Here is a 12,465-nt window from a genome sequence, read left to right on the forward strand (position 1 = left end):
CACCCAAATTCACAGCCACCCGCCGCCAAACATCATCCCAACCACCAAATAAGAGACTCGCTGCCTGCTTGGAAAACCTCCATCAATCCTCGCGGTAGCAGACAACCATAACAACCTATCTCCATAGTCACTATCAACCATCGCCACAAACAATCCCGGCATCGGAAAAAAACTCGGCTTAAAATCAGTAGGCGAGGTGGCAAAAGTCTCTACTGGTGCGACCACTAGTAGGGAGGCACTACAGGCTCCCATCAATGTCGTTTGTCATAGGTGGCGCTAGGGCAAAGAGAGCTTAATTTCACTCTTGAGGGATGGTTTTCATTCTCTCTCTTGGCCGCACCTGTAACTTTAATATTTCATTAACTTCAAACCTAGTTTGAAAATTCAATAAATTTTGAGGAAAGTGTGTTTTCTCTACCTAAGCTCTGCTAGGGTTTGGTCAACTTAAGCTTTCTCGCTCTTTCATTTCAACTTTGCGGATCTTAGGGATGGGCTTCCCGCTTCATATTCGGGTTTGAGATTTCTTCTTCCTCTCGATTTCCTTCATGGAGGGTCCTCAGATTTCTCCTATTCATTTGGTTGTTCAGTGGTTAAGGGAGAAAGTCCTCTCGATTTAGTGGTCGAATCAACTTATTGTTTATGGTTGGTGTCTTTTGGCACAATACGGGTGGTGGTTCAATTGGCTTTGATGACCTTGGTGTATTGATGTGGTGTTTCATTTTTTTTTTTTTGATCGGTTTTGGATTTGGATTTCTGCTCAAATTGGTCTTTTTGAGTTTTTTGTGCTGAGCTTAATATATGTTTATTTTCTGGGAAATTATTTGAAAATCTGAGGTTTAATTATGTTGTTTTATCATGGCAGGTTGCTACGGAAATGGGTGACGGACTTACGTTCAGCTTAGAAGAGACCGATTTGGTTGACGAATTAGGAACCCCGGTGCAAGGTGGGCTTTACGATCTAATCTAATCTTTGAATTATTCTAAGCTCTCTGAAAATTCGTTTCTTGTTTTACCCACCGTATGCTGCGAATGCATAATTCAAAGGGGCAACTTTGTTGCTACTTAAATATAAGGCCAAAGGCATATCGGAACAATGGTAGTCGAAAATGACTAGTGTGACTGTCAGAGCTGTTAAGGATCTTCTGATGTCATATTTTGTTAATTCACATGATTTGTATATACTTGAAGATTCTTTTGACTTAATTAATGCCCCATTTGCTTATTTTAATTGTCGTAAAAGTGGGTTCGGTTCGGAGAATCCATGTAGTACATCTTCGGTAGGTGCATTTGATTTGTCATATTTCAAATATTGATGTTTAAACTTGTTGTTTACTGAGTTCGTTCTTTATTATTTATGCAGTTGCAAAACACGTGATCGGAGTGCGTTTAACTGCCGGGTTCATTTTCGTTATATTGACATCGTTTTTCCCGTCTATATTCCCTTGTTGTTCAGTGTTCTTTACAAACTTCACAGAGAACCTGCTTCTTCTGTCACCATTTTCAAACAAGCCAAGAGCTGGTAAGTGAAGTTTGGTGGAGTAAAATTAGTGCTTTATGGGCTTAATTTGTTGCTTTAAGAAGTTTATGCCTTGACCCTTCTCGTTGACGTTCTAATTTCTGTACTCTTTTTTTTTTTTTAGGGGTAGTTTAAGGTTGAAAAATGTCCTTTGGCCTTACATTTAAGTAATGTCCTTTGGAACTCGTGATGAAAGGTGATGTTGCATTGGTAATACCTTCTTGTTTCAGATAGTTGCATTGGTAATATCTTCTTGGTGATGTTGCCTAACCAGATAATTCAACCAGATATTACCAAATTGGAACTCGTGATGAAAGGTGACGTTGTGGGGGAATGATAGAGATTTAGATAGTTGCATGGTAATATCTTGTTGAATCTAGTTAGGCAACAAACATTTTCAGTGCTTAATGCTTCTTTTGATTCCACTTCTGTGAATCATTGGTAATAAATTGGCAACAAGCCAATAAAGAGTAATAAAGATAAATTAGCCCTAAAGATAAATACTAGATTTTTCAAAAGCTTTATAAAATTAAAATGCATGTCAATATTGATTTAGCTTCACAATTAGCTTCTTTTCCACTTTCCAATCTGAATAAGAATAACATTGGTAATAATTATAGTAAGATTGATGATTTTATCTCTCTATTTTCTTCTTTTACTCTCGCTTGAGAGGTTGTGGTCAGCGGCGGTGGAGGGCTTCTCCTTATCTCCGATCAGGCCTGCATAGGTGGTTGGGGTGGGGGAACTCCTCTCTCCTGATCGGTGACAGGGCTACCGGTGTTGTGGGTTTTCATCGCAAATTCCCAAAGCGATTTGGATCTGGGCTTTCGGTGGAAAGTTGTCGGTGTTTCGTTGGTCTGGATGCGAAAGTTTATGCAAATCGATTTGGGGATGGTACGTCCTCGACAGCTGCAGGTGGTGTCGTGCGATGCTAATGGTGGCCGGGAGATGATCGATGGAGGCTAGTGGTGTTGCGTGGTGGTGCTCATGCATCGACCAGCATGATTGCTATAGCTTGGAGGCCTGGATTGAGTGAATCGGTGTTGGGGCTGAGGGATGCAGGTGGCAATGCGGCTGTGGATGTTAACGCGGCGGTGACCAATGACCAGTCAGTGGCTAACGAAGCAATGGTGGATGGCTGGCAAATCTGGCGATTAGAGCTGCATCAGAAGGAGGGTGACTGTAGCGCTAAAGCCAACATGTTGGGGGCTGTTTGGTCTACGCTTTTTCCTTAGGCATTAGGCTGGAGACTTTGGCTTCTAGGCTTGGTTCTTTTGGATTGGGTTTGGGCTCCAGTTGGCATATTTTATTTTCGTTATTTAATTTTGTAAGGACTTCTCCCTTCTTAGGGAGGAAGTTTGTAGGTCCTAAAGGTTTGAGGAATGTCGCCAGGGTTACCCACAAAGCCTACGCGATTTAATTTTCTAGTAGGTAGTGTAGGGACTGTAGGGTAGCTTCTGGATGTGGTTATTAGTTTCTTTAAAAAGGTTAAATTACTTAGGTAATGGCTCTATCTGACAGCCCTGCATGAGCGGGTAATTATGTGTAATTTCATTGAACTGCAATGGAGTACTTGACAATTTCTCTAAAAAATAATAATAACATTGGCCTTTCTTCAAATTTGGTGTGTATTACTAAAAACACCATTCATTTAAATTACACAATTAACCATTCATTTACATCTTTGTTCTTCATAGTACCAAGCTTGTAAAAATGAGTTGCAAATCAGTATTTCTGCCCAGGACACCCTAAAACGTAGGGCTGACCCTGAACTCAGTATATGAAAACATTACTTGCGTTTGAATGGTATCTATAGCACAATTTAGAGGATACGATCAATAAACAATTCACTCAACCTTATCTGCTGATGGTTTTAGATTTGAATAGCAAGAAATAGTTTCATCAAAGGAAAAGATAAATTATTTTTTTTTTGATCTAAAAAAGTCAATCTCATTAAGCATTTTAGCAAGCAGTACAATAATAACTTGCCCAGAGGGCCGTCAGTAGAAGTTGTTACATAGAGCACACAAGCCTTAGCACACTCACCTTTTTTGATTAAGCGCAAAAACAAAAAACTAATCAATAAACAACCTACGAGGCTACCTGTTTCTTGTCGATCTTCCCCACTCAAATAAAGAAAAAAATAGGTTCGTCATCCTTTTGTATAAAAGGATGGAAACCAAAAACTAAAATAACAAATAACACTCGAACAATCATGTAGGCCCAAAATAACCAAGCCCACCACCACTCAGTAGCCCAAGAGGCCCAACGGCTTAGATCCGCCACTCCAGTCATCAAAGCCAGTCGACGCAAGCCAAAACGTATCCCAGCAGTCAGCATCAATGTCGCCGTCACTACTAGAGGACCAAATCACTCGACCCAGTCTGCCCGGAACAGACCAACCTCCACCATCATCATCTGGCATCCAAATATTTCTGGAAGTCAACGACCATGCCGCCCCATAGATCAAACCTCCTTCGGGCATCCCAATCTGAGGACCAACGACCTGATATGGATCCAAGATCCTCCCATCACCAACCGCAAAAACAGTCAGAGGCCGCAGCCAATGAACACGGAGAAATGGCTTTAACTTTGGATCCCTCAAGGAAAAGATAAAACTTGACTTTTACAATAACAAAACCTTATCAATACAGCAAAACAAAATGGCCAGTGAGAGCTAGCAAGCCACGCATCAGACCAATTTCACAGGGATAAGTATGCATGGTTTGTGTCATATGTACACTTTAACTGCTCACATTTGAGCACACAAAATCACCACTTGTTTAATTCAGCATCATCAATAGCCATGCTGCTTCCAAGGAGATGCCTACTGACAGTTGGGACCTTTAAAGGTTTTCTTGCCTCTTGTATTATAGACTGGACTTCTTCAATGCTTTGGGATGGATGGTTTACATCATTGCTTTCCCAACTTCCTCCTTCCCACATTTCCATAGGTAAATTCTTCAAGAACCAACAGTGGTTCTTAATTTCTGAAATTGTAATTCTCTGCAAAGAGATGAGCAGAGATCGCAATGAGAAAGCTAAGCAAGCAAGTTTCACCACCAAACGTCAAACGTGTGTTTAATTTATCAAGCAGCTAAGTAAATGCTCAGCACCAAAATGAAAGCTTTGTTACCTTTTCTGGGTTTGCCACAAATATCTTAGCGAGCAAGTCTCTACATTCCACAGAAACTCGTACATTATCAGGGATTGAGTAGTATACAGTAAGGGTCCGCTGTCAAGACAAATATAACATGATCACTCTGACTCGGGAGAGAGAGGAGAGGGTGGAGGATTTTAAAGGTTGTTAATTTTGCCACTCACCAGAATTGTTTTTCTAAAGTTCATAGGGTCTTTAGGATCTTCAAAGGGATATGCTCCAACAATCATGACATATAGGGAGACTCCACAAGACCAAACATCTGCAATCTGTACTGTCTTAAGATTATAAAAGATGCTTAACGCCCACAGTTGCAGATTATAGTGCTGATGAAATATAATGAGAAGGCACAATAACAATTTGGACTAACCGCTCCATCATATTGTTTTTCAGATAGGACCTCAGGTGCAATATAAGCCGGTGTTCCCGCAGTAGATTTTTGCCAAGAATGTAGTAGTAGTGACTTCACAAACAAAGTAAAATATTATTCAATGTCTCATTAACCAATCGCTAAATGCATTTGAAAAAAAATACCTCTGAGGATCCAAAATCGCATATTTTCACCCGAGGTGCTGTGCTGTCATCTAAGAGTGCATTTTCAAGCTTAAGGTCTCTATGACATACTTTCTGCGGTAAATAAATTATTCCTTACTACAAATAATACTATCAAAGATAATAGGAGAACAAAAAGGTGGTATATACACCACTTCATCTGAACTTTGACAAATTTTACATACCATTGTATGGCAGTAATCAACTCCTGATATCAATTGCTGGAAGAAAAACCTTGCCTGATGCAAATGATTGTAATTAGTTATGTTATGACTGAGTGCAAAGTAAAAAGTACTTCAACTGAAAGTAAATGTGAAAATACAAAAGAATGAAAAAAAAAATTAAAAAAAATAAAGTAAATGTGAAAATACAAAAAAATTGAAGTATTTCATTTTCTGATGACCTTAAAAGATCTCATATCCCAACTCAACCCCTTCCTACAAAATTACTTTACCTCATTCTCTCTAAATCTACCGGCTTTGCATATTCTCTCATAGAGTTCTCCTCCAGCAGCATACTCCATCACAATGGCTAGATGAGTTGGTGTCAGGAGGACCTACACGAAAGAGACTCAAATAATTCTAAACATAACATATAAAATTATAACTATTTCCACTTCATAACAGATAGTGGAGGAGGCAAAATAACATGTTGAAAAAAAAATTAACATATCGAAAAATATTAATACCTTTAAGCTTTGGCATAATGGCCACAAAGCTTTGGTACTAGCTACAAATTGAAAACTGGCCAATGGCCACGCTACCATTGCCACGGTTAAGCTTTGGTGGCCTTACATGCACTTAATTAACAAAGCTAGCTAAAGTTAAGCTTGTCTCTGTCACCAGTTCTTATGAAAAAAAATACTTCACTGTGGCAGAAGGAAGCTAGTTTCTACAACCATGCTGGGTTTCCACAGTTGGTGAATAATAGGAACTTAAACATTATTGAAACAATTTAATTTTTATTATTATTATTTTTTTTTAGAAATATATTTAAACTATTTTTTCTTCATTCGAAAAATAATGTAAATTCAAAACTAGTTACAACAGAGAGAATTGATGCGGAGGTAATTTAAAAGTGGCTAGCCAAAGTAGCTGTTTAGCTATTTTGGCTAAAAATTGACTAAAAAATAGCTAGCATTGCTAATGATACTCTCAAACAAGTTATCAACAACCACTCGTCTATAAATCTGTATCAATACCTTCTACTCACAAAATAAAGACTTATTGGACAAGAAATTTACCCACTATCTATTTCAAGAAATTTACCCACTACTTATTATAACTGCATTACTTATTATAAGTGCATTAAAATACAATTTTTCCTTTTCTTTCAGAATTAACATAATGTTTTTATTTTTTTACACTCAACATCTCTCTCATGGAGGCAGCAGTGGCTAGAGTTTTCTAGCCTCCCTGCCTTCAAAGTTTTTACATCGGGGTTTCTCTCTCCCTAATCTACCATTTAAAGACACTAACCAGTTTTCTCATATCCGAGTTCATTAGTTTGAGGGTGGTTCTCGTCGGTACTCTAAGGTGACGGCGTAAGCCATTCATGATTCCCTAGACGTCAGAACAGTGCTAGCTAGTGGCGGAGTTCTCACGCGACCATTGGAAGAGAAGAGCTAGCTAGGGATTTTCTCTTTTCGAAAACACATCTTGTTTATGTAATATTGTTTTGGGAGGGCTAATTTGGTCAGGCCACTACGTAGCAAGTTCTTTTATAATATTACCAACTTATGAATGAAAATCTTGTCATCTATTCACAAAAAAACATATTGTTCTTTTCTTTTTTAATAATGTATTAATAGTTATCTAATTCAATAAAGTAGTCGACCCTAGCCGCTAAGAGCGAAGACAGAGAGAGTTGAGAGAGAAAAACCCTAGCTTTCGAACACCCTAGTTTTTTGTGAACAAGCAGGATGGACGCCGTGGACGAGATGGCAGTAAGGTTGGCTACATCCTCAACTTGGCTGACGGAAGGAAACTGGCGGATCTCAGGCTACCATCTAATGTGGGCAGCTCCACCCCCTCAAAGGGGAAGGAGGTTGTCACGTACTACCTAATTTTTGTTCTAGTTAGAATAATGTCTATCTAGTAAAAACTTCTCTAGAAACTTTTGTAGAAGTATCTGCCTTTATTGTACCACAATGGCATGCTCGGCGTTTAGACTTAGTTAGAATAAATTGCCTACAGGGCAAGTTGATTTTGTTAGCATAGAATACTCTGAGCTAACATTATCTAAATGGAGTAGTCTTCTTTGTACTATTATTTGGCCATGAACTAGGGTTATATTAATTTATGAACTCTTTATCTCAAAAATAGTTATCTAATTCAATTTTATTGTCTGTAGAAAAAAGTTATATAGAGTCTCTAAACGAAAAATCAAAACTCTCTCCCCTAGAGTTTGCATTACAGTTCAGTCTGCTAGAGTTTACGATTCTACTTTAGGGGTATGTTCGTGTTGTATAGGGGTATGTTCGTGTTGTACTCTTTTAGAACATCCATCACCGGGTTGGTAGGGTTATTGGAGCTACTCTTGATTCTATATACTTGTTGTGGATCGTCTTTGCGTGCTACCCATATCATTGGTGGTTTGGGTTCAAGAGAGCTCGTCTCGGATTTGATTTGAAAGAACCACTGTCCAGCTTACAGAGCCAATAGCCTCCAATATTGAGCAGTGACCTTTTTAGTAGTGATGACTTGATCGAAAGTATTGATCAGACCCAAGAAACACAAATAGAAACCTATGCAATGGTTATACAAAATTGATAGAGAACATGCCATCAGTATATGTTAAAGCAAAAAAAAAAGTGTAACAAAGGCAAATTCATACTTTTCTATTTTTTATTTTTCTTTTCAAAAAAAAAAATTTAATTCATAATAAGTCATTGTCGTGATTGGAGGGGACGAACATATAGAATCTGTGGATATATTCACCTAATTCATTACTAATTGCTAACCTCTTTGAATTGAACAATATTGGGATGCTTCAAGGATCTGTGGTTCATGATTTCTTCTTGTACATTTTCATTGATCTGCAACACCACAGAAATGGGTTAATACCCTGAAAAATTCTAAACAGAAAAAGAAAAGAAAATTAAGATTGGGATGAAGAAGATGAAGAAGCAGACCTTGTTGCCTCTCTCGATGAACTTAACGGCAAAGTGTTCTCCGGTACATATATCTCTTACCAACCTTGCTACCCCAGAAGTCCCAGACCCAATATCTTTCACAATCTCATACCTCTCCATAGATCTCTAAATTCCAAAGCACAACAACGTACAACTCACTGATCAACTCTATCCCTCAGGATCCTCAACTTTTTTTTTGGTTGTTGAGAATAATGAAACACCAACTTGCATGAATTGTCTAACCCTTTGAGAGGTTTATGAAATTAGGACAAGTGGAAGAAGGTTAATTTGTGGGCAGGTTTTGGATCTGAGACAGAGGGCCACACCGTAATTTGACTGCAGAGTAAATGTGCAGAAAGCCAGAAACTCATCTTACTGTGTATACTCAAAACGATTAAGAGCCACAGAAAATTGAATCATTGACCAACTCTGATGCATGCGACAAATATTATGGAGATTATTCCAGCATGTCCCGCTTTTAGCCCCGTCGTACCCACCAAAAATAGAAAAGGAAAATATCTAAGCTATGAGTAGTAGTACCAAATATAGAAAAGAAATATATCCTACCTCGTTTAATATTATATAAGTAGGACCAAAAGTAGAAAATATCCTAGCTGGTTTGATGCTATTATTAGCAATGATCTTGACTGCTAGGTGAGAGAGTTGGTGATACTTGCGATGCTTGTGCTGATCGACGTCGGAAATGCTAGTGGATGCTGTGGGGACCATGACCCTTCAGCTTTAATATTAACGATACTTGAAGTTGCTGCAACGTCGTTCGTATTGGATGCTGACTTTTTCTTTATTTTGTTTGAATTCGATACTTGAAGTTGTGATTATTTTCATGTCGGACAAGATTCGTTTTTGTCTAAGTTTTAACGAGATCAATTTTAGGCTGGGTTTTAAAAAAAGTCTTTCACTTCTTCGAATTGGTTTATAAGTATCTGTTTACAATTGTTGCAAGCAATCCACTTAATGGGAGATCTTCTAATGAAATCTGTTTACAATTGTTGCAAGCAATCCACTTAATTGTTGCAAGCAATCCAAAAATAATATAATAAGCAAGGGAAGATGATAGTCATACGAGTGAGCCTCCCAAGCTCGGGTGATAGCCTCCCAGACTAAAATACTCTCAGACTCCTGTATATACCCTTACGCCACTATGTCTGGCGATTAGGATACTGGGCTTCAGTATTACTGTCACAAAAGCAGTAACTAGCGCCAATGCTAGCATGACAAATAATCACCCAAAGTATGACATAAGAAAAATATTCGCAAACCAGTAAATCCATAAAGCTTCCCCAAATTCTCACAGTAAACCAAATATATCATCGACGTGTCCCACACGCCAAAAATATATTCTCAAAACCAACAACAAATAAGCGAGAAATAATAGATGAGTATAATTCCCTCGAAAATCCCATTTTCGAACACCTTTCAGAAAACTCAAAATCGGCGAATGAAAATATAATATGCAATTCCAGAAATCACCTCAGATAATAATTCGTCGAAAAATCAACATAAATCATAAATTCAAATCCGAGCATAACAAATTCATATCCAAAAGTCATGATGGAACACCAATCAATAAAACAAAAATAAATCCGAAACCAATTCATTTCAGAAATCAATTTATAATCCGAGATCAAAATATATGCTCGATAATTGAAAAGATAAATGAGTAAATCAATAATTCGGAAAATACTTTGCATGCATCATTAAAATCAAAGGTCCACTCACAGTATACAGCTAACGTGGTACCCAAGCGTAAGGATCCTCGTCAAACGATGGGTCGGTACCTCGTCCTGTACACAATTATCTTCCGTAAACAACAATTCGACAAATAAATACGATTCTAAAACGAAACCCGAAAACCCCTCATAAACCAATATCTCCATTTCTTTCTGGATTCAAGCCAAACTTCACCACTAATATCAATCCGTCGATTAAAGTCTTCCATAGCGGAAACAAGGGAAATCCGAAGGTCGGATTCCCACAAATCGACATCCGAAACTCCAAACTTCGGAAATTTACAATCAATGTCAAACTTCTCCAAAATTCACTAAAATCACATATTCAACCTCTACAACAAATATAGGATTTAACTAGCTAAAAATTGAAGCCAGAAACCTGCTTTACGCGCCACCCACAGTGGCGGCACGTGGGCCCCAAGCGCCGCAGGCCACCACCTTCGATGGCCACCAAATTTTGGCAGCAACACCTACTCAATAAGCCTAACAACTTTTTCAACTGAGACAAGGTCAGAAAATACCTCGAAGTGGTCGAACAATCAAGCAACCCGATTGTACAGTGAAATTTTCCAATTATGCTTTCTTCCTCCACGCTTCAAATCGCTGGAAGAAGTTTGGAGAGCGTGAAGTACGGTTCAAGGCGCTTCCAAAGAACCTGGTTTGGTCACCTTTCGTGGCCGTAAATGGGAGAACTCGGCGTTGACCCATTGCTACAGTAACTTCCACGACGTGGTTCGTCGTTTTTCGGCCAAGTTTTCGTGAGATACCACCGTAGGCGTCGAGAGGAGGAGGAGACGAAGCCAACAACGCCGGTTGCACGCCTTCAGGTGGCCTGGAGGAGGAGAGAGAGAGAGTTGCAGAAGAGAGAGAGAGAGAGAGAGTTGCAGAAGAGAGAGAGAGCACGGGGGAAGGAGAGAGAAAAGAAAAAGAAATTTACCGGCCTACAGTAAACAAATTCAAATTTATACCAAATTACCATCTACAGTAACTTTGGTATTTCGCTTATAACTTTCGCATACAAACTCCGATTTTTACGTACCACATATGCACGCACTCAGTTTAAAGTCCTCTACAACTTTCATGAAGAAAATTTTCTCAAATTCTGATTCGAACAAAAAGTCAACTTTTAGGGCCACTAAAAGTATCGAAACAACGTAAAAGGTGAAAATAATTGTCGTTTACTGTCCAAATGACTAGTCAACGGGTAAATTGGGATACGTGACGTTACAACTAAAATGAGGACTAGTTGAGGACTTTCTAATCAATGGTTTATAAGACCCATTTTTCAATTATATTACGGCAAATCAACTATTAGATGTTTATATATGCATGGTAGATCACTTCTGAATTTTTTTTCCAAATTGTTAATCGTTCAGGTACCAAACTAGATCAAATAAATGGACGAACCAAATTTGTCAAACATGAACCGTTCATGTTCATAACTGATAAATCACGATTATGAATGTATTAACGATTTTTAATTTGGTTGAAAAATGGCATAAATGATCTACACATAAATATCTAAACATCTAACGGTTGATTTGCGGAAATGTGATCGAAAAGTGAATTTAACAAAAAAGTCTTCAATTAGTTTTTTTTTTCTTTTTTCTTTTTTCTTACTTTATTAAAGATGATCAAAGAATTTCACTCATACCCCTATGGTGACTAAAAATTTAATTTCAGTCTTCAACTAGTTCTCATTTTAGGGGTCCTCATTAGAATGGCTCCCCCTACTTAATTAGTAGGTATCTACTTTTATCCTAACTTTCGTCGTAGGTTACGTGTACTTATATCCCTTGTACATAGTCTTGATCTTAATTTCAGTTCTATCTATTTCGAATTCGTCAAAAAAGAAAAAAAACTGATCCTTGACTTTCATAAGCTAACTATAAAAATTTAATTAAGTCTTTACTAATTATAGCTTCGCATGACAAACTTTGGAGAGGGCATTCTAAATCTGGATCAAGTTTGATCTCCTTGTCTATGGCTTGGTACGAGGAATATTTGCAGGCTAATAAGCCTAGCAATAGTCTTGCTTCTGCTAGCCAGAAGAGTAGTAAACGATGGCAGGTCCCTGAAGATCATGTACTAAAATTAAATGTCAACGGTGCTTTTTTGTCCAATGTCCAATTTGGAGGTACAGGTGGTGTGCTTCGTAACTCTCAAGGGCAGTTTCTTACTGCTTTCTCACACATAATGAATTTCGTCAGTTCTCCTCTTCATATAGAGTTTCTGGCTATGAAGAACGGTTTGGAATTATTACATAACTTGTAAAAAATTTAAACAATAAAATTAGAGACAATTCGTTGTTTAGCACAACCTGTAATTATTCAATATCATAACAATTTGAATA

At 38.1% G+C, this 12,465-nt stretch overlaps 1 protein-coding gene across 1 annotated transcript; it reads right to left on the reverse strand.

Annotated features, from left to right (window-relative positions):
- Nucleotides 1-3,425: 3,425 nt before the first annotated feature.
- On the reverse strand, nucleotides 3,426-11,024 carry LOC133746453 (serine/threonine-protein kinase SAPK2-like). The gene is made up of 11 exons (XM_062174634.1): nucleotides 10,634-11,024; nucleotides 10,102-10,166; nucleotides 8,362-8,697; nucleotides 8,191-8,265; nucleotides 5,683-5,784; nucleotides 5,414-5,467; nucleotides 5,211-5,303; nucleotides 5,047-5,139; nucleotides 4,841-4,945; nucleotides 4,653-4,751; nucleotides 3,426-4,522 (listed from the first exon to the last, which is right to left on the reverse strand). The coding sequence occupies exons 3-11, from the start codon at nucleotides 8,479-8,481 to the stop codon at nucleotides 4,289-4,291; spliced, it is 975 nt and encodes a 324-aa protein (XP_062030618.1). The 5' UTR covers nucleotides 8,482-8,697; nucleotides 10,102-10,166; nucleotides 10,634-11,024; the 3' UTR covers nucleotides 3,426-4,288.
- Between the last annotated feature and the right edge of the window lie 1,441 nt (nucleotides 11,025-12,465).

Source organism: Rosa rugosa, chromosome 4 (assembly GCF_958449725.1).
Source record: "Rosa rugosa chromosome 4, drRosRugo1.1, whole genome shotgun sequence".
Lineage (NCBI taxonomy): Eukaryota > Viridiplantae > Streptophyta > Magnoliopsida > Rosales > Rosaceae > Rosa > Rosa rugosa.

Coding starts and splice junctions, on each gene's coding strand:
- LOC133746453 (XM_062174634.1), bottom strand. CDS start 8,481: ATGGAGAGGTATGAGATTGTGAAAGATATTGGGTCTGGGACTTCTGGG. Junction 5,140..5,210: donor GCGATTTTGGATCCTCAGAG/GTATTTTTTTTC, acceptor TTGTTTGTGAAG/TCACTACTACTACATTCTTG. Junction 4,523..4,652: donor TTGTGGCAAACCCAGAAAAG/GTAACAAAGCTT, acceptor ATCTCTTTGCAG/AGAATTACAATTTCAGAAAT.